Raw genomic sequence first — 25,760 nt, 5'->3', positions numbered from 1 at the left:
ATGGACATTATAAGACTTTCTTTTAGTTAGCTGTTTTGCAGTATAATTCACACCTACGGTTGTTCTTCTTTTTCTAAAGGTATTCTTGGAAATGTAGGAAACCAGTATCAGAAATAGATATAAGCTGAAACATCATGAGAACAAATTCAGTATCTGCGGGTGGATTTTTCCCTTTTTTGATGGAAACTGTCCAAAAAGAGTATCATTTTGGTTTAATGTCTTTTTAGAAGTATTTTGATCCATCTTCATTATTTTTCAACTGTTGTCTTCTCAGTTTTTCAGATTAATTGATATATCATCTTTCAGCCTTACAGTATATATGGGAGTTCAAGAGCATGAATCTCTTATTATAAGAGAAGAAAATAAAGAAATGAGAGAATATGCCATTCATTCTCCTGGCTGATTGCATGCTGCTGCGAGCTGTTGTATGTCATCACTCTTTCCTTTGTATGAATACATGTGAATTTTCCGCGAGATTATGTAGCCTTCTTTTTTTTCTATTTTGTCATTCCATTAGCTCTACCTTCAGTTTATTCTATTTTCACTTCAAAGGCTTGGGTGGAACAGATGTCGTTTCAAATGCCTGTCTTCTGCCTCATTGCCTAAAAGTGAGGGATGATTATTTTTTAATGAAACCACGCGTGCTCACACAAAAAAATGAATATTACCTGTAAGCTGTGAAATAGACAAGCAATACTTTCACATCAGCCTGAATGGGAACATTCATTCATTTCCACATACCTCAAAAGCCATTTTGAAGTTTTTCTTTAGCTGCCAAATGTGCTCCTGGACCTTGAATTTTGATTAGTTAATTTCATGCTGTGTGGAATAAAGTGTGTTGTTTGGCAAGTGCTTTAGTGAAACAATGCAATTTTCAAAGGCAGTCACTTCCTGTTTTCCAGTTGACAGTGAAAGGGGAAAACATGGTCGTTGCTTAATCTCATGATAAGTATGCATTAGATAGAAATGAACGTCTTTAAATGTCCTCAAGTCGCTGTTTGATACTCACGCAGGGACAAATCTTTTTCATGGTTTGTTCTCCCCCCTGCTGAGGTTTAACACCGAAACCCTGGATCAGTGGATTATGAAAGCAAACATTCAATGATGCAAAAAAATTCTAAAATACAACATGATGAAATCAAAACTTGGCCTCGGAGTCAGTGTCACGTTGCCAAAAAAAGAAAAGAATTCACTGTCGCTTCACTCAGAGCCTCTCACAACATTTGAATAACTCTCCACAACCATAAAGAGTGACATAAGCATCCTTCATTTGACATAATGCTAATGTATATCATTATATATTCAGCATGTCGTTATATTTTCTATCATATGGATGGAAATTGGATTGTTTTTTCTGCCTTTATAGCAACCAGGAAATCAGGTTAACTGATGTTCCACCGATACTAATGGCAACATCAAGCTGTCACTTTTTCCTCACCATCCACCCACAACTGCATCTCCTCTCTTTCTTTTCTCCTTATCTTCTCTCTCTCTCTCTCTCTCTCTCTCTCTCCTCCTCCTCCTCCTCCTCCTCCTCTTCCTCTCCATTCCTCTCCCTCTTTCTCCCATGCTCGACGTGTTCTCTCCTCAGCAAAGAAGGCAATTTCCATTTAGAATCACATCCAGGATCAGGTGACCTGGATTTGACTCTCAGTCAAAGCCCTGCATGGAAAATGAAAATGTATTCATGTGTATTGGATCAAGTACATCACGCAGATGTGAGCAGTTTTGCCTTCGGAGAATGTGGGGAAATTGCAGTGAATTATTGTTGACAAACTAACTGGGCACGCACTATGAAAAATATCCTTTTCTTACGGTTACCTCAGGACGTGTTATTGAATTCTTTGTGGTCGACATGAAACAGACAAAAAAAGAAAATATACAATATCCGTGAATTCAGTGATTTAGCAACTGACAAAATGTTACCAAGGCAAAACCACATGTAACCGCTTCAGATTAATTTTTAATTACACTGAGTCTCTGCCCATTTTGAAGTTGGTCAGTTTTAAAAGTTGTTAAGGAAACCTTCCTGCACCCCAGAGGTGAGCCTGTCTGGCTGAGGTTCTTTTAGTCCACATGCTCCCATGGCTGTAAATTGATTTGTTTGTGTGTGTGTATGTGTGTGTATCATTGTATGTGCGTGCATGCATGCTGGCGTGCATTTGTGCGTGCATGTGTACAGTATATTATATATATATATATTTATATATATATATATATATATATATATATATATATATATATATATATATATATGTAACCTTGTAAAAAAACAATCTTATCCAGTCAATGCATCATGCTCATAAACACATTGCATACTGAAAGACTCCCTAAGCCTCTCTCTGTAGTAGCTACAGCAGTAGCGTTATTATTAACTGATTTATGACCGGTGGTTTCTTTGTCTTTCTTCCTCTCCATCCTTCTTTCTGTCTCCAGATAAGCAGTGAGAAGCGACCCTCAGCAGAAATGATGAAGCCCAAACCCAAACCTCAAAAGAAGAAGAAGAAGAAGGACCCTAACGAGCCTCAGAAACCCGTGTCAGCATATGCGCTCTTCTTCAGAGACACCCAGGCAGCCATTAAGGGCCAAAACCCCAACGCCACCTTCGGGGATGTCTCCAAGATTGTGGCCTCCATGTGGGACAGCCTAGGAGAGGAACAGAAACAGGTACACAACACACAGATGTGGAAGATCTGAAACAGTAAACCAGACTAGGAAACAGAACTCTTTAACAAGCGCAAGGGAAATTATGAAGCAAAATTGGGGATATTGACCGCACAATCATTATACTGTGCAATCCTGTACAAATGTTTTAGGCACCAAAGCTAAAATGAGGATTAAAAAAATAATGCCATGAACAGATTTTATTTATCAGTTAACTTAAATAAAAAGAAATGTTAAAAGAAAAAACATCAAAATAATACTGGATGGAAACGCCCATTTGCGCAGTTATTAAAGTTACTCTGCAGGTTTGTTTGTACTGATCATCTCGGAGAACTTGCCACCGTTCTTCTGTGGACTCTGTCATAGTGTCTTCTCTCTCTTCATGTGAATCCAGACTGACTCCATGATGTTGAGATCAGGGCTCTGTGAGGGACATACTATCTGCTGCTTGTTCTTCCTGTCACGGAAGATAGTTATCTAGCACTATAGCTGTATGTTGTGCGTCATTGTCATGCTGCAGAATAAATCTGGGATTGATCAGATACGTTTATGTCATTGCATGATGGATAAGAATCTAAACATTTAGATTGCTTAAAACATTTGCCCAGTTTATTATCATCTTATTGTGTACATGTGTGAGTACATTATGTTTGTGTGTATATATATATATATATATATATATATGTATATGTGTGTAAACATAATATTTATGCTTAGTAAGAGGATGTTTGCCACGCAAAGGAACAAGGGAATGTGCACAATGTACATTAACACAAACACATATGTATACATTTATAATTTGTGTCCCACCAGTAGATGGCATGTGTGCTGCAGCAGGCAAGCAGTCTTTCTTTGGCATTATCTGCTGTGTAATTACCAGAACATTGCTGTGAGATACAGCTCACCTTAATGAGCTAGTTCTTCTCTTTCTAAAGATAATCCATCCGTTTATCCCCACTCCCCTGACTCTCATTAAAATGATTTTCTCTCTAAATTTAATTCTAGCGAAGGGAAGGGAAGGAAGGGTGGGGACCATTCTGTGCAACAATAGCCGTAAAAAAGACTGAGCATGAACAAAGTAGGACATTTTAAAGGCAAGAAATGGTCAGTGTGGGAAAAATATAAACATGCCTGGGGAGATTTCAGAAGTCTTAAGACTGATATGTTATGCAGTGGGTAAGTACACTTATGTGCTAGTGCACCCCTTCTAAAGCAAACAATCACATATGGATACACACACAGACGCTCAAATCCTCGCTGTTGCTTTACTTGTTTCCAACTGTCACCATGCAAAGACATCTCAGTTTTTCTTAGCAGTGCTGTGTCAATCAAAACCAAAAAAAAAGATTTTCCGAAAATATAGCAAAAAAAGTGAAAATCATCTTTGCCAAAATAAAACTCCCACAAAACTCTAGGCTGAGGCAGTGTCCCATTTCCTCTGTCCCTTCAGCCTCCATAGCTGATGCTTCAACGCCATGCATCTTCATTGGCCCTTTGACAAGCTGGGATGTGTGAAGTTCTCATTTCCACTCTCTTTATTTATATCTCCCGCCTGCTATTTTGATCCTGCCTAGAATACAAAATTAGTGATCCCCCTCCACTATCGTCTCACCCTTGGATTTAGCTGAAGGGCATCTCGGCTATCCAGGAAGAGCAATCTATTGTCTTCGTTGCTATTTAGTGTCATCTCCGGCTCAGCAGTAATAGCTAGCAAATGCTAATGATGGCGGAGTTATAGGAGGTCGTGATGTTGTGTTTCATGAGTATTCAGCGCCAAGAAAAAACATAGTAGTTAGTTTCTTCTACAACTGGCGAGTCTCTTGGGGCATGCGGGGTTTAATTTCAAGAATTTATACAGTGTAAAGATAATGTTCCTTTACACACTAAACAGTTAAAAGCATTCCTGTATATTTTACAAACAGCAATTTAGAAATGTTCATCTGTTACACAAAACGATGTTTTATGACAGTTTTACATCCTTTTATTTTGACAGTTCTTGTACAGCGGCTCGATTTTAGTCAGCATTTAAAAGTTTTACTTCTTTTGTTAGATGAACAAACTATAGTGTTGAAAAACATGCTTATACAGTAAGATAAGTGTACTCGAGCAGCGCTAGTATAGAAAAAAGTACAATCCATCAAAACATTTTTACCTACTAAGAGGGACATTTCTCTGCTCTTTATGTTGTGCATAATAGACATGATTTTTTTTTTATGGTCCTTTTGGCTAATAGAACCATTTTCCGTTGTTCTGTTACTTCCACTGATGATCAAATTCATAAGTGCTTTATCGACTAAGATAACTGTGTGCGAAATCACACGTGGATGTCCATATTCACTCATAAACCCACATTCTTTATGCAAACACACTGAGTTCCTTAAAAACACAGCAGCAAGTAGTTTGTACGACAACAGAGGTCTGTACATCACTTTAATAATATGGAAGGCAGGTTCAAATACACTCATACATACTCATACAACGGGATCACATCCTAATGTACGAAAAGACAACAACCATTTTGGTTCATCACTAATATCGGTGTAGTGATGGTGTTATTGTGGAGCTAAAGGAACAGAGAGAGAAGTTCCAGTTCATTTCTCCAGGTGGATTGGAATGGAAATGATGTGTTGCCACAATAGAGGTAGACACATTGAGATGAGGGAGTATTAGTGCTGTGATGAGGAAATAGAGATGTTCTGTACCATTGGTTCTGATGGAAAGGGAAACATTAAGGACATGTTAATGTGTGTGTGTGTGTGTGTGTGTGTGTGTGTGTGTGTGTGTGTGTGTGTGTGTGTGTGTGTGTGCGTGTGTGTGTGTGTGTGTGTGTACGTGTTCACATGTGCAGGATGTGCTTAAGAATGTGTTAGAGTGACCTAAAAAAGCCCGTGTGTATGTGAATATTGAGAAATGATTGTCTGCATGTTTATGATCATGTCAACCTCTCCTCTCATCCAAAGAGTGTTTTTATTTATTTTTCTACTCTTCACAGGCGTACAAGAGGAAAACCGAAGCGGCTAAGAAAGAGTACCTGAAAGCTTTGGCCGCGTACCGAGCCAGTCTGGTTTCCAAGGTAACACTTATGACACACAAGCCCTGGCCAAGACTGATGATGGATTGGATGGAAAATCCCTGCTAATGGGCTGGGAGGGGCTTCCTCGGGATGAGGTGGTGGTGGTGGTGGTGGTGGAGAGGGTGGGTGCATCTGATGCAAAAAGAGCAGTCCATATTTGGAACAATACCTGATTTCCATAGGGTGCATATTGGGGGTTGGGATTTGTCGTTGGTATGGTGATATAGGGTTGGGGGAAGGGTCAGCCAGTCACAGCACACCAGCATATGGCCATAACATCTATGAGGGGTCGTGGATAGAAAATCATTTCCCTATCTCAAGTGCTACACATCCTATCAGGTGTAGATCTCTTCTATACTGTGTGTATCTTTAGAAAATAGCAATCCTAAATGTATCTTACGCCACACCTGTGCCATGCATTAGATCATCGATTTCCCCCTCTCACCATTCACAACAGGAAGTACATCAAAATCAAAGCAGACAATCACAGGCTTTGCTGCTGTTTCCACCTCTGACAGTTTCCTGCTAATTCAGATCTATGACATCCTTTTTGCCCAGTGAATGATGGCGTCTCGTATGCACCAACTTAGTAGCACGGGGAATAAAGAAATGCAAGGAGGAGGGCTCTGGATTGCATTGTTTAGTGCCTTCTTGTATTAACAACACACAATATAGTGTGGGGAAGATTCCTTTTGTCATTCCATTTGTTCTGCAGGCAAACAGCCTCATTTCTCTGCTCGGGGTCCTGCATATATGTATGTGTGTGTATGTGTGTGTGTGTGTGTGTGTATGTATGTGTGTGAGTCACTCTCCTTTTTCCATCTATCTGTCAAAGTGTCTATTGATCATTACCTCGGCCCCAGCTCTATTCATACAAATGGGCTCCATTACCTTCTAATCAACACTGATGGCTGGAGATGAGCAATCTGACAGCTCATCACAGAGGCCTGAGGAGCGTGGGGTGCAGGTGGAGGTGGTGGGGTATTTTTTTTTGTGGGTGTTGCACCTGCTCAGAGTGGATGCTGTCCAGACTTAGAAAGGTCAAGTTTGGGTGATTTTGGTGGAGTTTGGTGCTTCTCTTCAAGTCACCGCAGCCCTTTTTAAGCTCCACCCTGTTTACCCATCCGTCAGTCTCTCCATATGAGTGCGTGAAGTGGTGCAAAATGATTGGGGAAAGCTGTCAGAGCAAGAACAGGCTGAAAAAATTGAGAGAGAAAAAAAATGTATGCAACAATAGGCGTAAAAGGTATTTTGAGCTTTAAGTGTCAACTGTCCTCTTAAACTGTATTGGACAGCTGCCTTACGTAAGTAGAAAACAAGCAGGACTCTACTGAAGCAGCTGATGTGAATTTGGACCAATAGGGTGAATGATGACAGAACATTCCTGTATTTTTCAATTATGTCCATTGTGACGGTAGATATGGATTACTTTTTACTCGCAGCCTGCATGGTAGAGATTTGGTAAACAAAGACTCAGTCAACACTGACAGTGATCTGTGCAAAGACTGCAAGCTTTCCAAAAAAATCCTACAGTAAATTTAGCATTTTGGGAGATAGGCTTATTCACTTTCTACTTTAAGGAGAAGATTGAAGTCACTGTAATACAGAGGGGGAGCCACTGGACAGTTAGCTTAGCTTAGCATAAATACTAGAAACAGGGGGAAACCGCGAGCTTGTCAATCTCAGCAAGAAAGCGAATAAGCATATATTCCAAACTATGCTTTAACACCATTTCTGTGAGTTGGAAAGTTTGTCAGCTTGCCGGCTTGCCTTATAAACTTTTAAATACAAGTCCAGGCTTGAAATTTTGTTTTAAGTGTAATGGATGCTGCTATTTAAAAAATGAAAGAGGAGATGTGTCTGGGATCAGACGTTGATGGATTGAGATTGATGAGTTAGTGCGATGTTTTGAGGGTTTTTTAGTTTACAGGTTACATGTCATTAATAGAGTGCTGTCTTATTAAAATGATGTATTTTTGCATCCACAGACATACAATGACCCTGAACCAAAAAGTGCCCAGCAGACCAGCCAGCCCTCCCACCTGCTGCCCCCGAAGCAGCCCCTGTACAGTGTGCCCCCTCAGCCCTCCTCACCCTACCTGGGCCCACCGGGCTCCTTCCCCCTGTCAGACCTCCAGAGCTATGGCGGGCCGCCCCGCCACACCCTGGCTCAGACCCTTAGCCAGTCCCAGATGCTCCCACCCAGCATGAGTGCCTCTCCCCCAGCACCCTTCCAGATCAGCCCACCTCTGCACCCGCACGCTCAGCTCTCCCTGCACCAGAGCTCCCTGCTCAACCAGCCAATCCGCATGCAGCAGTCGCAGCCAATCATCTCACACCAAATGGGGCTCCAGGCACCTCTGCATTCCCCTCCTCTCAGCCAACAGGTTGGTCAAGCCATTATTAGAATCTGTGAATTGATGAATCGCATAAAATTCTTCATACATTCACTTAATGGAATTATTTCTGGATATACAAACAATATCACCTGTAACTAGTTGTTGTTTATCTTTAATCATTGTTATGCATCCAGTATTTAGCATTGCTGATATTTCTTAGAGCCACAGGGTGCGAGGCTTTTCTGGCTATCATTTAAATTCAAACTTTTTTCATCAGTTGCTGCTGTCAGAAGAAAAAAAACCTCACTTGTATAATATAACAGGCCTAAAACACTCGTTTAACTGATGGAAGACTGACCCATCTAGTGTCAAACAAACTATTTTCTCCTTTCCCTGGGAGTCCATAATGTCTTCAATCCAGCAGCAGGCTGTCATGTCAGTGTGATTTTGAGAACCATTTTAATCGAGCAATGAGAGCAAATGGTGAGAGAAAAAGTGCTATATCTGTTTTCCACCCTCACGAGCAACTGATATAACGACATTTGGCCGTATTCAGTATCATGGCTCAGCAAACTCTAATGGCTGGCCATCTGAAAGCCGGGATGATATAACCTCTTCTCCTCCTTCTCTCCGAACTGCAGGGATTCTCCCACATTCAGGCTGATTACCAGAACAGTGTCGGGGGCTCGCAGTCTCCAGGGGCCCCCAATCCAGGGCACGGTCAGAACCCCGACTGGGATAGCGAGTACTGCAACAGGGACTGTGGACCCAACCATTGCAGGTGAGCTCATCCCACCAGTTACTGTGTTAAATTTGTCATGAGTTTTGCCTGATAGACATTATAAAGTTAGCTGGTCAAAAATCCAACCCAGAACATTTGATTGTTGAGAATACTAAGAAGTTTTCTGACAGTAACTCATTTTCCAAATGAGTTACTGTAAACCACTTCACTTTCACACCCAGAGACTCAGCCAGTATTAATCATAAACTGCAATTTCCCAGCTATAGCAACGCATCTCCTTGAAATTGAAATGAGTAATGCAGCGGTAGAACAATGCTATTACCAAGCTTGGAAAAAGTGTGACATCCAATTAAGTTTCCCTGTGTTTCGCTCAGCGCACATTCCCTTATTGAATCAAGCTATTTAAGCAGGCACAAGAGGGATGTTTTGTCTCACACCTGAAACTCTGTGTTACTACTTCGAGAAGCAGCCGAGGAGGAAGTCAGTATCGCTTGCATTTATAACTGATTGATCTGTTTGTCAAATGGGATCATGCCTGGGTCAAATCATGTTTGACACTCTTTGAGGTAGATTGAGTCTTTGCTTAAACCTTCACCCTCAATGTCAGATCACAGTAGTTTGGAGTTTTGGAGGCTGCTGAATTGTTTCCAGTGTGTCAGTCAAGATAACTGGAGAACAGATTTTATATTTGACATTTCAAGTACCGAGTGATCTGCAAATTTTGACTTCACACTTATTGATGTCTGTTGTTTGTCGACAGCTTTTATGTTTGTTTTGGAGTTGCTCTCTAAGCAAGGCGTTCCTAGAAAAACTATTTGATAATCTTGCAGCGATTTCCTGGTGAAATATAGAATAAACAGAAAAGTAGTCAGAACAAAACTGTACAGAGTTGTATCAATACATCCAGACATACATTAAAACAGTTTTTCCTTTCTTCCTCAGCAGTGGCATGGGAGCTCGGGACAAGCCTCTCTACCTCACTTGAAGTTGAAAGACCTCCAAATGTCAGACTCCAGGGAGCTTTCTAACATAACAACAACATCATCGATGTATCTGCTTCTTCACCATTTTGATTTTTTTTTTTTCTGATGGATTTCGAAAATCCCAAAGACTGCTACAGTAACTTCACCTATTTGCCAAGCACTTAGATCGGCCAGAAGCCTGAGGCACTTCTCTTGCTTTTTTTTCCTTATCAGTGAACTTTCCATTTTTTTGAGGGGCAGTGAGCTTTAAGCTCATGCCAACATACTGGAAATGAAGACCAAAAAAATGTCTTCTGATTTTGTTTTGAATTTTCTTTTTAAGATGATTTCTCTCCTCTTCACTCCATTACTCTGTGTTTGCCATGGACTGCCCTTATTGGGGAGATGAAATGCTCAAAGCATACTCAAAGCGTAGGGGTCTTAGAAAATCGAATGCAGGAAACTAGAATATAGTCACCTCATCCGGGGTGGATGTACTTCAGGACAGACTGAAACACCCCGACTGAGTGAAAGCAAAGCAACATTTTAATGAAGGTATAGTCACATAAGACATTTGTAAATCATCCTTGCCCTTAGTAAAGGACTCCCTTGTTTCCTTTATTTATCACAGAGTGATTGTAAATATCACCAAAATGGATCCCTCTTATGTGTGTATTTAGCTGCAGTCCCTTGCTTTTTTTTTTAACATCCTTTTTGTTTGGTTATGTGATTTTGTGCAGGCGGATTCAGTGAGGGAATACACACACTAAAACTTGTGTTGAAACTGTGTTCACTGGTCTTGTATCTCTCCAAATACGAGGGAAACGCAAAGACTGAAAGATGCTTAATTTCCTTCTCAGCTGGCGGAGCTCTGATAGAGAGAGTCACTCTCTTCAAGTGGCCTCAGGACTGTAGGGGTCGATGATTGAAACCTCTCCTTTTAGCTCCTCCTACTCTCGGTCAGTAAGGACCGCCCCCACCTGTAACCCCGCCCACAACCCTTTAGTCCCAACACCACTTGTACAGGTGAATAAAAAAAGTTGCTAAATGTGAAATGTTACTAAAGAAAAAAACATAACAGTGGGTTTTAAAGTTTTTGACTAGTTTTATTAGGTGTTTTAGAATTGTGTTGAACTCATCTTTATCTTTTTTTGTGAAGAAAAAAAAATTCTTAAGATATTTTGTTTTTTCACTGTAGCAGGATTTGCGTTTCAGAGGAACGGTCATGGGGGTAGATATTTTAATTTTGTGTATAAACCTGCCAAATGTACTTCTTTAATTTGTAAAGCCAGTGATGAGAGAACCCATTTTGTTTTGTTGAATATCATATGTTTTACAATATGGTCATTCTATTTAATTTGGTTGCAGGTTTCACATCTATTTATGAATGATATGAAGTAACATTTTGGCTTATTTTCATCAGGGTGCATAATTATTATTATTATTATTATTATTATTATTATTATTATTATTGATCAAGCAACATTATTATTAGAATAATAACTATTTTTTCAGAAAGTTGTTGGTGCATCACTGATGTACGAGCATTAGATTCATTTTTGTGTCACAAATACTTCTTTTTGTTTTCTTTTGTCTGTAATAAAATGTTTAAAGTGGAAAAGTGGGTGTGCATGTCTCTACTTATTTTGATCGTCTCGCTGTGGTTTACATTATTAAGTCTCAACAGATTCATTAGTATTTTGATGAGCGATGCCTGATAGCTGCAGTAGCCTATAAACATAATTTTGCATTCCCCCTGCATGTGTCTGAGGTTAATTAGGAGAATTATCTTTGATGTTGCAGAAGTTAATGTGACTGCTGTCACGTGGCTCATTAGGTGAAGAGTTTAGGCTTCCCAGAGTATCTTCACTTAATGAACTTTAACCTTTTCATGGTTTATTTTATCTTTTTCTCTCTTTAAAAAAAAATCCATACTAGATCAATAGTATATCAAGGAACATTTTTCTGCCCGCTGGCCATGTTTTTTGTTAAAGGCGCGATGATGAAACTCAGAGTTGATGCAGTAGTACACGGCCTTTCAGAGAACTACCTGAGATGGAAAAAAAGAACTGCCTTTTAGTTATGAATTTCACAGTTGGATTAAAGGTAGAATAGAAATGGAATCTATCATCCCTCCCCCTCAGCTCTCTCTCTCCCCCCCCTCCTGCACTCTCTCTCCTGCCGTCATGATGATGACACAGTGCCCCCTAGAGCTGACTCATAAAACTCACTACATTGTTTTTCACCTCCTCTACCCAAAGATAGAGATCATTGACATACAGTCAAATCCTGATGACTTGTACTGTAGGTAAAGACTAATACTTTTATTTGTAATGACAAAAAAAACCATCAAAGGTCTCACCATCATTACCACATCATTACTACTTGAGCAAGGCAGCTGAGTTTCCAGATATGAATATGTAAACAGGGTATATCTGAAAAGAAGCATCCTGCTTAAATACAGGCAAAAGTGGCATAGAATTAACATTAACTCAAGAAGTTACATGTGTGAACTGAACTCTTTAAATACTGGAAGAAAAGAGGAGAAAAAAAAATGCAAAATTTTAAAAGGCACATGGATTTAAATACAGATGTTTGTTTGACCGCTGTGGCCGATTACAACAGTCCAACGGCATTAAAGTGACCGGACCGCTCTACATACTGCTGCCATCTTCTATTAATGTTCCTCTATCGCCACCTGCTGGTGAGAAGTTGCACTGCACTGACGAGAAGTCTCTCATTTTCACATAAAAAAAAAAAATTAAATCTCTGTACAGACATCTCTTTTTTTTTTTTCCGGAACTGAAAAGCTAAAAAACGGTGATAAGAAAACATATGTAAACACTGAAGTGCCAATAATGACGTGAAATATTGCTTAAGTAATATCCTGATGTGTATAATCCAAGACAAATCCCATTTTGATTCTGTTAAAACAAGCCATACCTTCAACGTCTAACAGGGGTAACTATTTCTTCAAAACAAACCCAAACAAAAACTGGACTTTCTTTTATTCTGTATGTGCTGATTTTGTATGTTACAAATGAAAATAACTGTTAACCCTGATTCCATACCCTTCTTTTTCTCTGAAGGTGACATAATACTCCCTATGACACTTGTGCAATATTGGCTCCTTGCCTGTCCAATCTCCCATCACTAATATTGTGTCCAGCAGCTCTGATACTTCTACCATCAGCAGCCATCAGACTCTCTCATTTCCTCTTCAGACGGATATGAACTCTCCTGACAGCACAGTCATCAGAAGCATCATTGTCTGACCGCGAGCAAACAAGGCAGACAAACAAGAAGGGATGAGCATTTCATTCAGATCACTACACAAACACTTGATGGCTGGGACGATAACACCATTGGACGACATTTTGAGAAAATTGTGCATGTGAAACATCCTCGAGGGGATGGAAACTATCTTGTATGTTGCTTCTTCTCTTTGGAACTGTTATCTGCAGAGAGAGTGCGGTCGGCCCCTTTGTTAACTGATGCTAATATATTAAGCCACTGCATTTATATAGCAGTGAGGAATCAGATTTTATCGTCAAAGGAGCTTTTCTTTTGTTGGCTTTGCAAAATACAAACAATAAAACTTTGAACAAAATATTTTTTATTGTTACATGTACCTGCCATGGTCACTAACATACAACAGTTACAGTCTCAAGTTTAAGATGAAAAATACAAGTCTCCTTTTTTTTTTTTCAGAACGTTTCATTAGGCCATTAAAGGTATTGTTGATGCAATATTGATAGCAATACTTTAAACACACACAGATACAGTATTTTGTGCATAACATGTCATATATTTAGAGGCCTTTAGAAACTGTTTATCTTTAGAGTTGGAATCAGTGAGTGTTTTTAGACACAAAATGTGTTCGCTGTTTGAATTTAATCAGATTTATCAGGAAAAGAGCAAATAATAAAATTATTTCGTCAACATCTGTTATTTATTGTTGTGCATACAACTATCTGACTGTTGAAGATGAATAAATCATGAAGTGGCGAAGGTTCATTATGCTAAATAAAAATGTCCAAACTTTTATAACAACTTCCTTCTTAAAATATGTAGGAAATTTTAAGGGCCATTGATTACAGATGTGCTTCCTATTGCCTTATCATGTAGATAAATGTCTATGTTGGTGTCTTTCAAATTCCATTTCCATCAACAAATAAGATAATGGTGGAGGAGTGTTTGTGTTTCCAAAAAGTAAGCAACATATTTCATCTCTTGTCACAAAAAGTGTGTTGCTACAAGGAGAAAAAACCTTTTAGAGGCAATTTTTTTTGTCAGGCTTTCCTTTGTTCTGCTGTCTCCCTCTGAGAAGTTCAGCTCCATTAATGTTTAAAAAATGTCCCTCATTGTTCCCTGAACCAATATGTCTTATTATCCAGTGTCAGTGTGTGCATTTCCAGTTGATTTGACAACTTCCTGAACTGTCAGCACAATGAGTAGAGGCTGACACAGAGTACAGAGAGGTATGGTGGATGTTTTAAGGGGACTGTCTTCCTGTTCTGTGCAAAATCCAGACACCTGCACAACTTCCACCCTCCTTCAGTTTCCTCAGAGGCTTCTCTCTTCTGGGGTCTTGAGTGGAATGGGACAGTGCTTGCAAAAGACTTTAGGAAAACTTCAGATATTTAGTTTAAAAGTCCAATTTCTATAGATAGATTTCCCATGAAATTAAAAGCAAAGCCTGTGTCTCTGAAGTTGCAACATTCATTTTGGTCTTATAGTGACAATAAAACAAAAATAAAAAGGAATATCAGCATTGACACAGCTCGAACATACAACAAATGCATCCTATACAAACACTAACACATAACACAACTACTACAATGATATCTAGACAGGTCTTCAGCTCCTGTTAATAATGCCTCACAAACAAAGGTGCTGGTATCCATTGTCATTTCTTCAAGTTTACGAGGAGCTGTTTAAATCCTACAATGACATGATACAAGAAAGAGACCTGCTTTACAGAAACACATCTTAAGAAAACATTACAAACACTGCTGTAGCTCACGTTGTGCTTTAAGATAGTGCTGCAGATTCATCTTACAAATGAATACAAAAAATACAAAATATAGAAATTAATTGTTATTTAACAAATGTTAGTATGGGACTAATGCAATTAGTGTTATACTAGTGTTAAACATCCAAACCTGGCTTTATTTATACACTGATATTTATACAGTGTCAGTGATGTTTCTTATATGACATCAAATTAGTCCATATATCAGTAAGTCCTCAGTTTAAACTTGCAGGTCATTAGCTTTCAGATTCTATATAACTGTAAACTATAATAAACTGTGTGTATTCTCGGTAATAGTTTTATCAAATGTAAAGAAAGTCTTTTCTCTTTAAACTACTCATCTGTACACTGCAGGTGCACAATAAACCTGTGTGTTTTAGGCTACTAGAGTACAATATGTGCAGCTTCCGATGTTGTGTTTGCATTATGTTAAGTGCCCGTGGCAGTTATTCACATGTTAAGATCAAAGCATGACTCTCCGTTAACTAACATGCAGCATTTCAGCATGTTTTAACATTAAAGGAGATATAATTGTCGATTCAATTTAGAATAATAAAGCAGTGGAAATTGTTGAAATGTCAAATCCTGACTAAGATTTGACCTTTTGACATTTTAGTTGCAGTGTACATAAAATACGTCTTCATACTTTACACACAATAGCATAAATTCACATAAATCTTTTTTTCTCTCTAATATGAATGTCTTCCACAGTTACCTGCCTGGTTAGATAGAGGTTTTTGTTTAAAAAAAAAAAAAAAAATAGCCAAATCACAATAAATGAATGTAAACATTACAAGAATGTTCAGACACAAATATTGACTCAATCTTTCATCTTGTTCAGTTTGTCCAGTATTATTCAGCTGCCTCATGTTGCCCCCGTTCTTCAGGAACAGACATGAAGATCTTCTGACAGAACATCGTGAAGATTTCTGAGGAGAAACAACTCGTCATGTTAGCTGCGTCTGCTTTCTTTTGCTGGGTTACAACAGGTCAGATGTAGCAGGATTTTATTAAACATTGCATCAACACTTTGTCTGAGTCCTTTGCACCAACTATATAAACAAACCAGATGTATCAGTGCCCACAGCTGCACTCGAGCAGATACTCTCACATGAATTCTCATAACAAACTGTAATGAATGCTTCTCCAGCCTCACCTGAACAAATACACAAAAATGCTGTAAAATAAACAAAAACTGTCTCACTCACCCAGCATCTTCTTGACCACATGAGGTTTTTTCCACTTGTAGCCCAGGAAGTATGCTGGGATGCCTGTGAGAATTATGCTGCTGCCTACCAGGCACTCAAACGGAGCTGCCCAGAAGGACACGAAGATCATGAAGACACAGCCCAAAACAAAAGTCACGGGGATAAAAAGGTACACCTGCAGAGAGAAAATATAACAGCTGCAGGTTGGTTACAGTTATAAAAGAGGGAAAAGGATAAAGGATATCAAATACTAAATAAAGTAATGTCTCTCTGTGGCTCGATAACTTCATGATATACTGCAACACTGATGATGTGATAAGAGTGTTGAGAATGATACAGTTATTAATTAAAATGATATGCCTTATTGAGGTATTTGTGGATATCATCACAAGTTAAAACTAGCAGTGGACAGATACTAAATCAATTACGTTTCTGCTGCTTTATACCTCCATTCAATAAACAGCAGGAAAAAAAAATACTTTTATTCTGGTACATTTTTAATCAGTTTAGTCACTGATTGTTTTGCAGATTCAAATGAATGACTAAATCTAAATACTATACTAAATCAAAGGAATAAATACATTTTAATGACCTACTGTAAGATAGGACTTTATTGATCCCTAGTGGAAAGTTACCCAGCTGTATGTAAAGTTAAATTACACCTGCCTTTATTGACTACATCATTGGAGTACACATTAATGCATCTTTCTTTATTATTTAATGCCTCTGAAATGGCGGTGCCCGGAGGCATGATGTTTTCAGGTTGTCCATCCGTCCGTGCTATCCTTATAAATGCGATATCTCAAGAATGTGTTGATGGATGTTGTACAATTCTAGTTTTATTATCGTATGGTTCATTTTTGTCTCTTACTATACAGTTGATGCTGATACTTTTTACTGAAGTAAAACATTTGAACAGAATTAAAGTTATGGTGTTCCAATTTTTGCTAACATTTCTACAGTGGGTACGGAAAGTATTCAGACCCCTTTACATTTTTCACTCTTTGTTTCATTGCAGCCATTTGCTAAAATCAAAAAAGTTCATTTTATTTCTCATTAATGTACACTCAGCACCCCATCTTGACAGAAAAAAACAGAAATGTAGAAATTTGTGCAAATTTATTAAAAAAGAAAAACTGAAATATCACATGGTCATAAGTATTCAGACCCTTTGCTCAGTATTGAGTAGAAGCACCCTTTTGAGCTAGTACAGCCATGAGTCTTCTTGGGAATGATGCAACAAGCTTTTCACACCTGGATTTGGGGATCCTCTGCCATTCTTCCTTGCAGATCCTCTCCAGTTCCGTCAGGTTGGATGGTGAACGTTGGTGGACAGCCATTTTCAGGTCTCTCCAGAGATGCTCAATTGGGTTTAGGTCAGGGCTCTGGCTGGGCCAGTCAAGAATGGTCACAGAGTTGTTCCGAAGCCGCTCCTTTGTTATTTTAGCTGTGTGCTTCGGGTCATTGTCTTGTTGGAAGGTGAACCTTCGGCCCAGTCTGAGGTCCAGAGCACTCTGGAAGAGGTTTTCTTCCAGGATATCTCTGTACTTGGCCGCATTCATCTTTCCTTCAATTGCAACTAGTCGTCCTGTCCCTGCAGCTGAAAAACACCCCCATAGCATGATGCTGCCACCACGTTTCACTGTTGGGATTGTATTGGGCAGGTGATGAGCAGTGCCTGGTTTTCTCCACACATACCGCTTAGAATTAACGCCAAAAAGTTCAATCTTGGTCTCATCAGACCAGAGAATCTTATTTCTCATAGTCTGGGAGTCCTTCATGTGTTTTTTGGCAAACTCAAGTCCACTGAGGAGAGGCTTCCGTCGGGCCACTCTGCCATAAAGCCCCGACTGGTGAAGGGCTGCAGTGATAGTTGACTTTGTGGAACTTTCTCCTATCTCCCTACTGCATCTCTGGAGCTCAGCCACAGTGATCCTTGGGTTCTTCTTCACCTCTCTCACCAAGGCTCTTCTCCCACAATTGCTCAGTTTGGCTGGACGGCCGGGTCTAGGAAGAGTTCTGGTCGTCCCAAACTTCTTCCATTTAAGGATTATGGAGGCCACTGTGCTCTCAGGAACCTTGAGTGCTGCAGAAATTATTTTGTAACCTTGGCCAGATCTGTGCCTTGCCACAATTCTGTCTCTGAGCTCCTTGGACAGTTCCTTCGACCTCATGATTCTCATTTGCTCTGACATGCACTGTGAGCTGTAAGGTCTTATATAGACAGGTGTGTGCCTTTCCTAATCAAGTCCAATCAGTTTAATTAAACACAGCTGGACTCCAATGAAGGAGTAGAACCATCTCAAGGAGGATCAGAAGAAATGGACAGCATGTGAGTTAAATATGAGTGTCACAGCAAAGGGTCTGAATACTTATGACCATGTGATATTTCAGTTTTTCTTTTTTAATAAATTTGCACAAATTTCTACATTTCTATTTTTTTCTGTCAACATGGGGTGCTTAGTATACATTAATGAGAAATAAAATTAACTTTTTTGATTTTAGAAAATGGCTGCAATGAAACAAAGAGTGAAAAATGTAAAGGGGTCTGAATACTTTCCGTACCCACTGTACATCTAAGTCAAGTTGTCATGTGATTGCACTGTTATCTGGGGTTTTATTATATTCTAACAGACATAATTAAATTCTGTTTAGTATCGGTTTTAAACTACTAAACTGACATTTGTTTACATTCTGAGAATTTGGCTGTATTTACAGATACATACAGTATTTGAGAAAAACGTGATGCTCAGCCACTATGGCTCAGCATTATGATCGAATGAAGTAAAATGTATTGTCCTGACAGAAGTTCTAAATATAAAGATGATCTATTTATTACTTTTCAGTAGTTTATCTTTAAAAATGGGCTGAGAGCACTCTGACTCAAAGGAAAGATGAAAGACTAGTCTACAAAGGTAATATTCCCACATTGAAAGAGAAACAAAGAGCCATTTACAAACACCACTCCCTCCTATCTTGGAAACACATTATGGTTCCACTTCCAACTAATAACAAGGGCAGTAATATAATGGTGCTTTCATTAAAAAAAAAAAAATAAATAAATAAAAAAAATAAAAAATTATAAAGCCAGGAGACCTGCTGATCTTTTGGGCAGACAAAGAAAGTGGCTGAGGTTCAGGTAGACCCAGGGTTAACCTTTCTGGGAGTCTCACATTCTTTTTAAAAATGACGTCTCACAGGAAAACTCTGACAAACATTTACCTCCTGAGATAACCTTTCATACTTTACCTTAATGGGCCTTCTGAGTTCGGGCTTGGTGATGCGCAGCCAGAGCATGCCAGCAATGGCCATACCAACACACAACCAGGTGAAAAAGCTGAAGAGGTTGATGACAGAGAAGATGTCCTGGGAGATGGCGTACATCATGGATAGCAAACACTAATACAAGGGAAAAGGAGGACTCATATATAGTATATACACACATGCTAAATGACTGTACTCTAAGAGGGTTTTGTAACATATATGCTTTGAATAATGTGAACTTTTTAATTACCTCCAGGAAATAGTTTCCATAAGGCTTATATGAGGCTTTTGGCTGCCATATTTATGGCCTGTACTATATTTAGCCACCAACTCAAAAATTAAAGAAAAACCCTGCCAGATGTTAAAAACATTTTCCTTAAACAGACTTTTTTGGATGTCATCATAAGTTACTTACAAAAAACAAAATTGCACTGTAAGTTGCAGGACTCTTACTGTGAAGATGAGGGACGGCACCGGTGTGAACATGTCTGTGTGAACCAATCCCAGAGCAGCAGGAAGCTGACCTTCTCGAGCGCCAGCATAAAACAAGCTAGAAGAAAAAAAGAAAAAGCTCTTTAGTGGGATGTTTGTGATGAAATAGTAAGGCTATGTAAACTCTCCAAACAATAACAACCTCTGATCTTAGAATAACCACCTACTTTCCTAATAAGCACAAAACAGTATGTAGTTTTATTCTCTAACACACACCGTGCTGAAGTGAAGAGAGACCCGTTCACGGCTCCAAAGCAAGACAGTCCCACAAAGACAGGAATCAGCCAGGACATCACACCAAGGTGGTACTCCCCGAAACTCTGCAAAACAGCACGGTAAAAACGCATGAGGGCAGTTCACATTATGTGAAAAACAAACAACAGATTTAACATGTCCGAGTTAAAGATGTGGCTATGAACTGAAGCAGATAACTTCATAGCACGATGCTCACCACAGCAACAGCCTCGGATTCAACCATTTCTTGAGGGGAGATGGTGGTGAAGTAGGCCAGATTGGTCAAAACGTACACCACCGTCACTATAGGCATGGATATAATAATAGACAAGGGCAGGTTCCTGTGGGGTGAAAGGTCAAAGGTCACTTGAAGACAGAGCAACCTAACAGCAGATTTATTTTCCAGTCATATTGTACTATATTTATGAGATCAGTGATTTATCCTGCAGTCCCATGGCAAACAGGACTGCACAGTGTCATATCTGGTCAGAGTGATCAGTCAAGCTCAATTTTAAAAAACAGAACCGTCACATGCTTCTCTGTAAAATGTTATATTTCTGGCATCACACAAAGGGTGTACAAAACATGGTGCTTTTCACTGCAATAATGCAATAAAGATATAAAACTTATGAGTCTCCATGCAATCAGTCACGGATGAGGGAATTCATGCTGTTGGCATATATTTACAGGAGAGTCAGTACAGTCGTCAAAACAACCTTCATCATATTTAAGTCACCTCTCTGGATTGATCATCTCCTCGGTTACATAATTCAGGTAATTCCTGCGCGGGGGAAAAAAGAGAAGCGTTTTTAAAAAAAATTGGATAAAAACTAGTATTACTTGTAAACAGTTAGCGGCTACGAATACATAATTTCTATTTCTGGCCTGTAAAAAGACCACAAATGCCTCACCAGCCTCCAAAAGCAAAGAGACCACTGTACAGCGCTAAGACAATGTTGTCGACTCCCATTTTGCTGCCTTCGAATGCCTTTTCTGGTGTCAGATACGGCACATCACCTGGACATACACAGACAGAGAAATAAAACTAAAACAGGCTAAAGATAAACATTCCTCTCGCTGGCAGCTTTAGTTCATGAAGGTGTTGTGTAGTTGGACATCAAACGGATTCTCGTTTAGAGCTGCTGCCACTTTATATTTCCTGAACCAAGACCAGACTGTTGCTGTCTGCCCTTTGACATGCTTGAGATTTTCAACCGGCAGTTAGCCGGTTGACCGCCTCCTTTCATGTACAGAAACATAATCAGGTCCAGAACAGCTGACATTTAAATATGAGCAGAAATGTCTTTAGATAAAAACTTCAATCCACTCATTTATCCACAGCAGCGAACAAATCCAGTGCATCAGTGAAGGACACTGTTGAAGAGTGTGTGTGTGTGTGTGTGTGTTCAAAAGAGTTCGGAGCTGGAAGTCTCTCCTCTACCTGTCGCTTTCAGATGGTAATGACTCGCCTTTCATTGAGGCTTATTACACACGCATTATTTTCTCACTCTGTCCTCCTTCTCTTACACTCTGAAAGACCACAGTGTGACAACAGCGGGCAAGCTTCGCCACCTAGTTTCCATGGTAACACAGTGTGGAGCACAATGGCGGTGGGCGTGGCCTTTTCAAAAAGGGGAGAGAGCGGCAGATGAAGCATGGAGCAAGTGATGGCCACACCGTCTTCCCGCGCTGCTTTATATTTTGAACGGTGTGACCGAGCCTGATTCAGTCGCTCCGCTGTTACAATTCTGGGAAGCGTACATGCATTTCTCTTCTTATTCAAGATGGAGCTGCCCTTGCACATCAGCAGTGATGGTCTGCCGCCATGTTTAGGGCAGCCATATGGAATATTTAGCTCATGATATTCACTGCATTGACCGACAAGAGTCATTTATTGTCTGCGGCGTGTCATTTTTCTGAAAATCTGTTTCTATCATTTCTGTGAGATACGTCCTGTGCAGATGAGTCATGTATGAAATCCTGCTCGGCAGTGTTGAGCTTCAAAGAACACCCACATAGATGCACATGCACATGGCTGCACACTTGCTCAGCCCCAGTGGCATTGCTGCAGACAGACGAGCCTTGTGTTCAGACTCAGCAACTGTGCAAATAAACTGAAAGGAGGGCAGTCTGCTTCATTCGGCTCGTTAGCGTCAGTCAACAATGTGTTGATCATTAGAGACAAAATAAATAAACCTCACATACATATATAAAGATGAGAAATAAAGATGGGACAATAACTGATCATTGACTGATAACTCTAAATCTGAATGAATCCTACAAAATGTGTAATCATTTTTTTTAAATTTACTGTATAATGTTTTTAGCATCATTATTGCAATGAATAATAATGAGAGGAAGGGAGGCCGGTTGACTAAACACACTCAGCTACATGCTGAGAAACACACTTGCAATGGAAAGTATTTTTCTTGTAAGGAGAGTTTAAAATCACGCTGTGAAGACTATTACATGCCAATAATGTGTATTTAATACTCTGAGGTTTTACATTTTATTGCAGTAATATTCAGGAATAAAGTTGGGGGTGATTTGCCTAAAATAAGTATAGTATGCTATAACTGTTGATATTGGTACATGCGTCATCACACACATGAAACAAGAACCAGGTTTTCTTTAACAATGGAGGGATGATAAGCCAACAAACTCGTGTGGTTTGTCCACTCGACTTTTCACAACTTTTCATAAGGTGTAAAATTTTTAAAGCAGTTTGTGAAACAAACTGAACGGCAGTGATGCAACTGATATTAAGTTGTGAATGAATAAAAGAAATTCGAGTTAATAGTTAAAACAAACATTCAAAAGTTAAATAATTAAAAACTTTGGATGGATTGTGGAAAAGTAAAGACAATCTGGACTTTTTTGTGACTTTGTGCGTAGAGTCTCGGTCTATCAGGGAGTGGCGCTCACCTGTGGAAATCTGAATGAAGCCAAAGAGGATGATGATGATCAGGGCGAGCAGTTTGGACACTGTGAACAGGTCCTGGACTTTGGTGGCCGCCCGCACGCTGATACAGTTTACAAATGTCAGGGAGGCTGCAGGAGGTGAGGAGATACAAACAGGAGTACAATCAGGAATTCAGGAGATACTCACCTGCAGTGAGGTGTATCAAACCATTGCATTTGAAATGACTCAGAGAATATGTTTCTATTACTCAGCAGGGTAACACCCGCACCACATCATCTACTCACTAAGACACATGCAGGCGAAGAGCTTGGCGGCACTGTCGGGCACAGCACAGCTGGGGTAGAGAGGTTTCAGGAGGTAGGTAGCAAACACCAGCGACACCACATACTGGGAGGATGGACGGATGATGAGCATCTCCACCCACAGCTTCAGAAAAGCCGCCAGTTCACCATACACCTCCAGGATGTACGTGTAGTCTCCTCCAGACTTGGTAATGGTTGTGCCCAGCTCTGCATAGCACAGCGCGCCCATGGTGGATATCACTCCACAGACAGACCAGATGATGAGGGAGAGCCCGGCTGAGCCCGTCTCTTTGACCACACCTGTTGGAGTGACGAAAATGCCCGAGCCGATGATGGTGCCTATGATCATCCCCACACCGTTGAAGAGGGTGATGCTGCGTTTCAGCTCAATCTTCTCTCCTTTGCCGGGCGAGCAGTCGGTGGGGCTCGTGGGAGGTGGAGCCGAGGCCGTGTCGGCAGATGGAGAAGCTGGTTGCTCCACAATCAGACCATCTTGGTCGGGGTCTGCTTCAGTAGCTGGTGGAGAGACGTCAGCGGACAGCAGGACAACATCAGACACAAGAGTTTTTACATTCGAGATCATCAGGAAGAGGAAATCATCAAAGTAAGAGTTTCTTGCTGAGATGCTTTAGCCACTGGTTTATTTAACAAAATGCAATACCAAACTTATATGACTATAAACATGAAAACAAAACAGACATTATAAACATAGATATGCATTGGGATTCAGATTTGGGAAAAGGTGGATATCAGGTTACCCTGTCAAACCTAATTAGTTTCTCCAGAATAACACCTCATCATCCTGATTACTTCCTCTTTTCTGTTCATGTAAACACAGTCTGCATCAGATAGTTGTGTTTACATTCCCACTTTCTTCTGTTTAATATGTGTCACACTGCCACATCTGTCATCTTCATCACCTGTTACCACCACACACCCAAAAACAGCACGATGCATCACTCGACCCACGTCAACTCTGCCATGCGACTCTTGCATCAGGCCATGTTGCATCAGAGCGCATGGTGGAATAACGCAGCCCTCCACCATGTGGTATTTACGGGAGTGTGAGCATGCACTGTACTTACCCCCCATCTTCTCCTGGCTCGACGCCTTGGCAACGCTCTCCCGGCTGCCTCTTGATTTCAGCTCCGGCTCAGCCATCTTCCCTCTTAGTGTGTCTCCCCTTGTCTTGTCTTCTTCTTCTTCCTGTCCCCCTTTTCCTTCCTCTTTTTATGTCCCCTTCCTCCTCCTGCCTGGATGTAGCCTCTGTGTCCCCTCTCTCTCACACACACACACACACACACACACATACACACATCGACATATACACGCTCACAACCAACTCTCTCTCTCTAGCCCTCCCTTATTCGTCCTCTCTCACACACTCGCCTCTTCATTTGCACACACTGCCTCGTCAGTCAGACTGGAATTCATCCGACCCTGATCCTCTCTGTCTCTCCCGCCCTCCCTCCCCCCCTTCCCTAATTCAGGCATACAGCAGGGAGGGGCTCAACCTTTGTGATGCTGCTGCTGGGTGAGCCTACGCCCACACCCAATGAATGATGGGATAGCTCCTGATGGGGGGGGGTGGGAGAAGTAGGTTACTCGAAGGCACCATTTGGATTGGCCACCATGTGACGCTGTAATCTTTTTGTGTGCTGCCTAATCCTGTGCTATACAGTATGTCTGTGTGTGTCAGTGTGTGCCTTCATGTCATAGAGTATTAGGAAGGATGCTGCTATGCTGTTGCTCCCTCTGCTGGTGGTAACATGGAAAGACAAGCCCTTTTGTTCTCCCCAGAAAGATGAGACCACCGAGAAAATGGAGACCTACTGGCCATTTTCAATGCACACAGTGAAGAGTAATAATGACGAGGCACATTGTGTTTCTGCAACACCTTGCGCTTAATCCCCCTCTTGATTTCCATTTTATAAGCTAACTTTATGGTGGAAAAGTGTTCAAACTGAGCCAGTATTACAACACTAAATGTACTCTTATTCCATGATAATATGAACAGACACGTGTTAGTCTAAGTGATGAAACTAAAGCGTAGGATATACAAATATTTTGCTGTTGTTTAGTTACTGCTGCTCATTAAGGCTGTATGTTTTATTTGCTACGTGAAAAATGTACAGCCTATGCTGGTAAAAGCTTTCCTATTCACCTGTCATAATTAAAATATAAGCATCAGATGTTTGACTTTAAATATCAAACCATGCAGCCTATTGGTTTCCTAAATTTGATCATGTATGGAGTTTATCCTAAACTAAAAGAGAAAGAGATTGTGGCATTTTATAATCACAAATTTAAAAAAAAAAAAATTATAAGTAAGCTATTGCCTAATGTCATTGATTTGCCTATTTTTACTGAGTGGTGATAATAGGTGAGCACCCTGCTTGGTGCTGATGGGTTGCATGTCACATTTCTAACCACAAGATGGCGACCTAAACATTTCAAAACATGAAACATACACGCTCATCCTCAGCTGGGAAACTAGTGTATCAAATGCATCACCAGGAAAT

The 25,760-nt window shown here is 40.2% G+C and overlaps 2 protein-coding genes across 3 annotated transcripts in view; one reads left to right on the top strand and one right to left on the bottom strand.

Moving 5' to 3' along the window:
• The window catches only part of LOC138193230 (TOX high mobility group box family member 2-like), a 76,364-nt gene extending 64,963 nt beyond the window's left edge, over nucleotides 1-11,401 (top strand). For both annotated transcript variants that reach the window (XM_069141132.1, XM_069141131.1), the window contains 5 exons: nucleotides 2,437-2,667; nucleotides 5,657-5,737; nucleotides 7,726-8,124; nucleotides 8,718-8,857; nucleotides 9,761-11,401. In XM_069141132.1, coding sequence (XP_068997233.1) covers nucleotides 2,437-2,667; nucleotides 5,657-5,737; nucleotides 7,726-8,124; nucleotides 8,718-8,857; nucleotides 9,761-9,803 — 894 coding nt within the window. In that variant the 3' untranslated portion in view covers nucleotides 9,804-11,401. The remainder of the gene's footprint in view (nucleotides 1-2,436; nucleotides 2,668-5,656; nucleotides 5,738-7,725; nucleotides 8,125-8,717; nucleotides 8,858-9,760) is intronic.
• Nucleotides 11,402-14,488: 3,087 nt separating this feature from the next.
• On the bottom strand, nucleotides 14,489-24,697 carry LOC138192786 (large neutral amino acids transporter small subunit 1-like). Its single transcript, XM_069140449.1, has 11 exons — nucleotides 24,324-24,697; nucleotides 23,221-23,754; nucleotides 22,939-23,064; nucleotides 20,925-21,030; nucleotides 20,750-20,794; nucleotides 20,231-20,354; nucleotides 19,996-20,099; nucleotides 19,741-19,837; nucleotides 19,273-19,422; nucleotides 16,024-16,198; nucleotides 14,489-15,744 (listed from the first exon to the last, which is right to left on the bottom strand). Exons 1-11 carry the CDS (start codon nucleotides 24,397-24,399, stop codon nucleotides 15,668-15,670), a joined length of 1,614 nt encoding a protein of 537 aa, XP_068996550.1. The 5' UTR covers nucleotides 24,400-24,697; the 3' UTR covers nucleotides 14,489-15,667.
• Between the last annotated feature and the right edge of the window lie 1,063 nt (nucleotides 24,698-25,760).

The sequence above is a fragment of the Embiotoca jacksoni genome, unplaced genomic scaffold (genome assembly GCF_022577435.1).
Source record: "Embiotoca jacksoni isolate LCO1_2020_lvr unplaced genomic scaffold, fEmbJac1.0.p SCAF_9, whole genome shotgun sequence".
NCBI classification, from domain to species: Eukaryota; Metazoa; Chordata; class Actinopteri; family Embiotocidae; genus Embiotoca; species Embiotoca jacksoni.
This window is presented reverse-complemented; position numbering and strand designations above follow the sequence as displayed.

Coding starts and splice junctions, on each gene's coding strand:
- LOC138192786 (XM_069140449.1), bottom strand. CDS start 24,399: ATGGCTGAGCCGGAGCTGAAATCAAGAGGCAGCCGGGAGAGCGTTGCC. Junction 21,031..22,938: donor CTTCATTCAGATTTCCACAG/GTGAGCGCCACT, acceptor GTGTATGTCCAG/GTGATGTGCCGTATCTGACA. Junction 15,745..16,023: donor TGTGGTCAAGAAGATGCTGG/GTGAGTGAGACA, acceptor GTTTCTCCTCAG/AAATCTTCACGATGTTCTGT.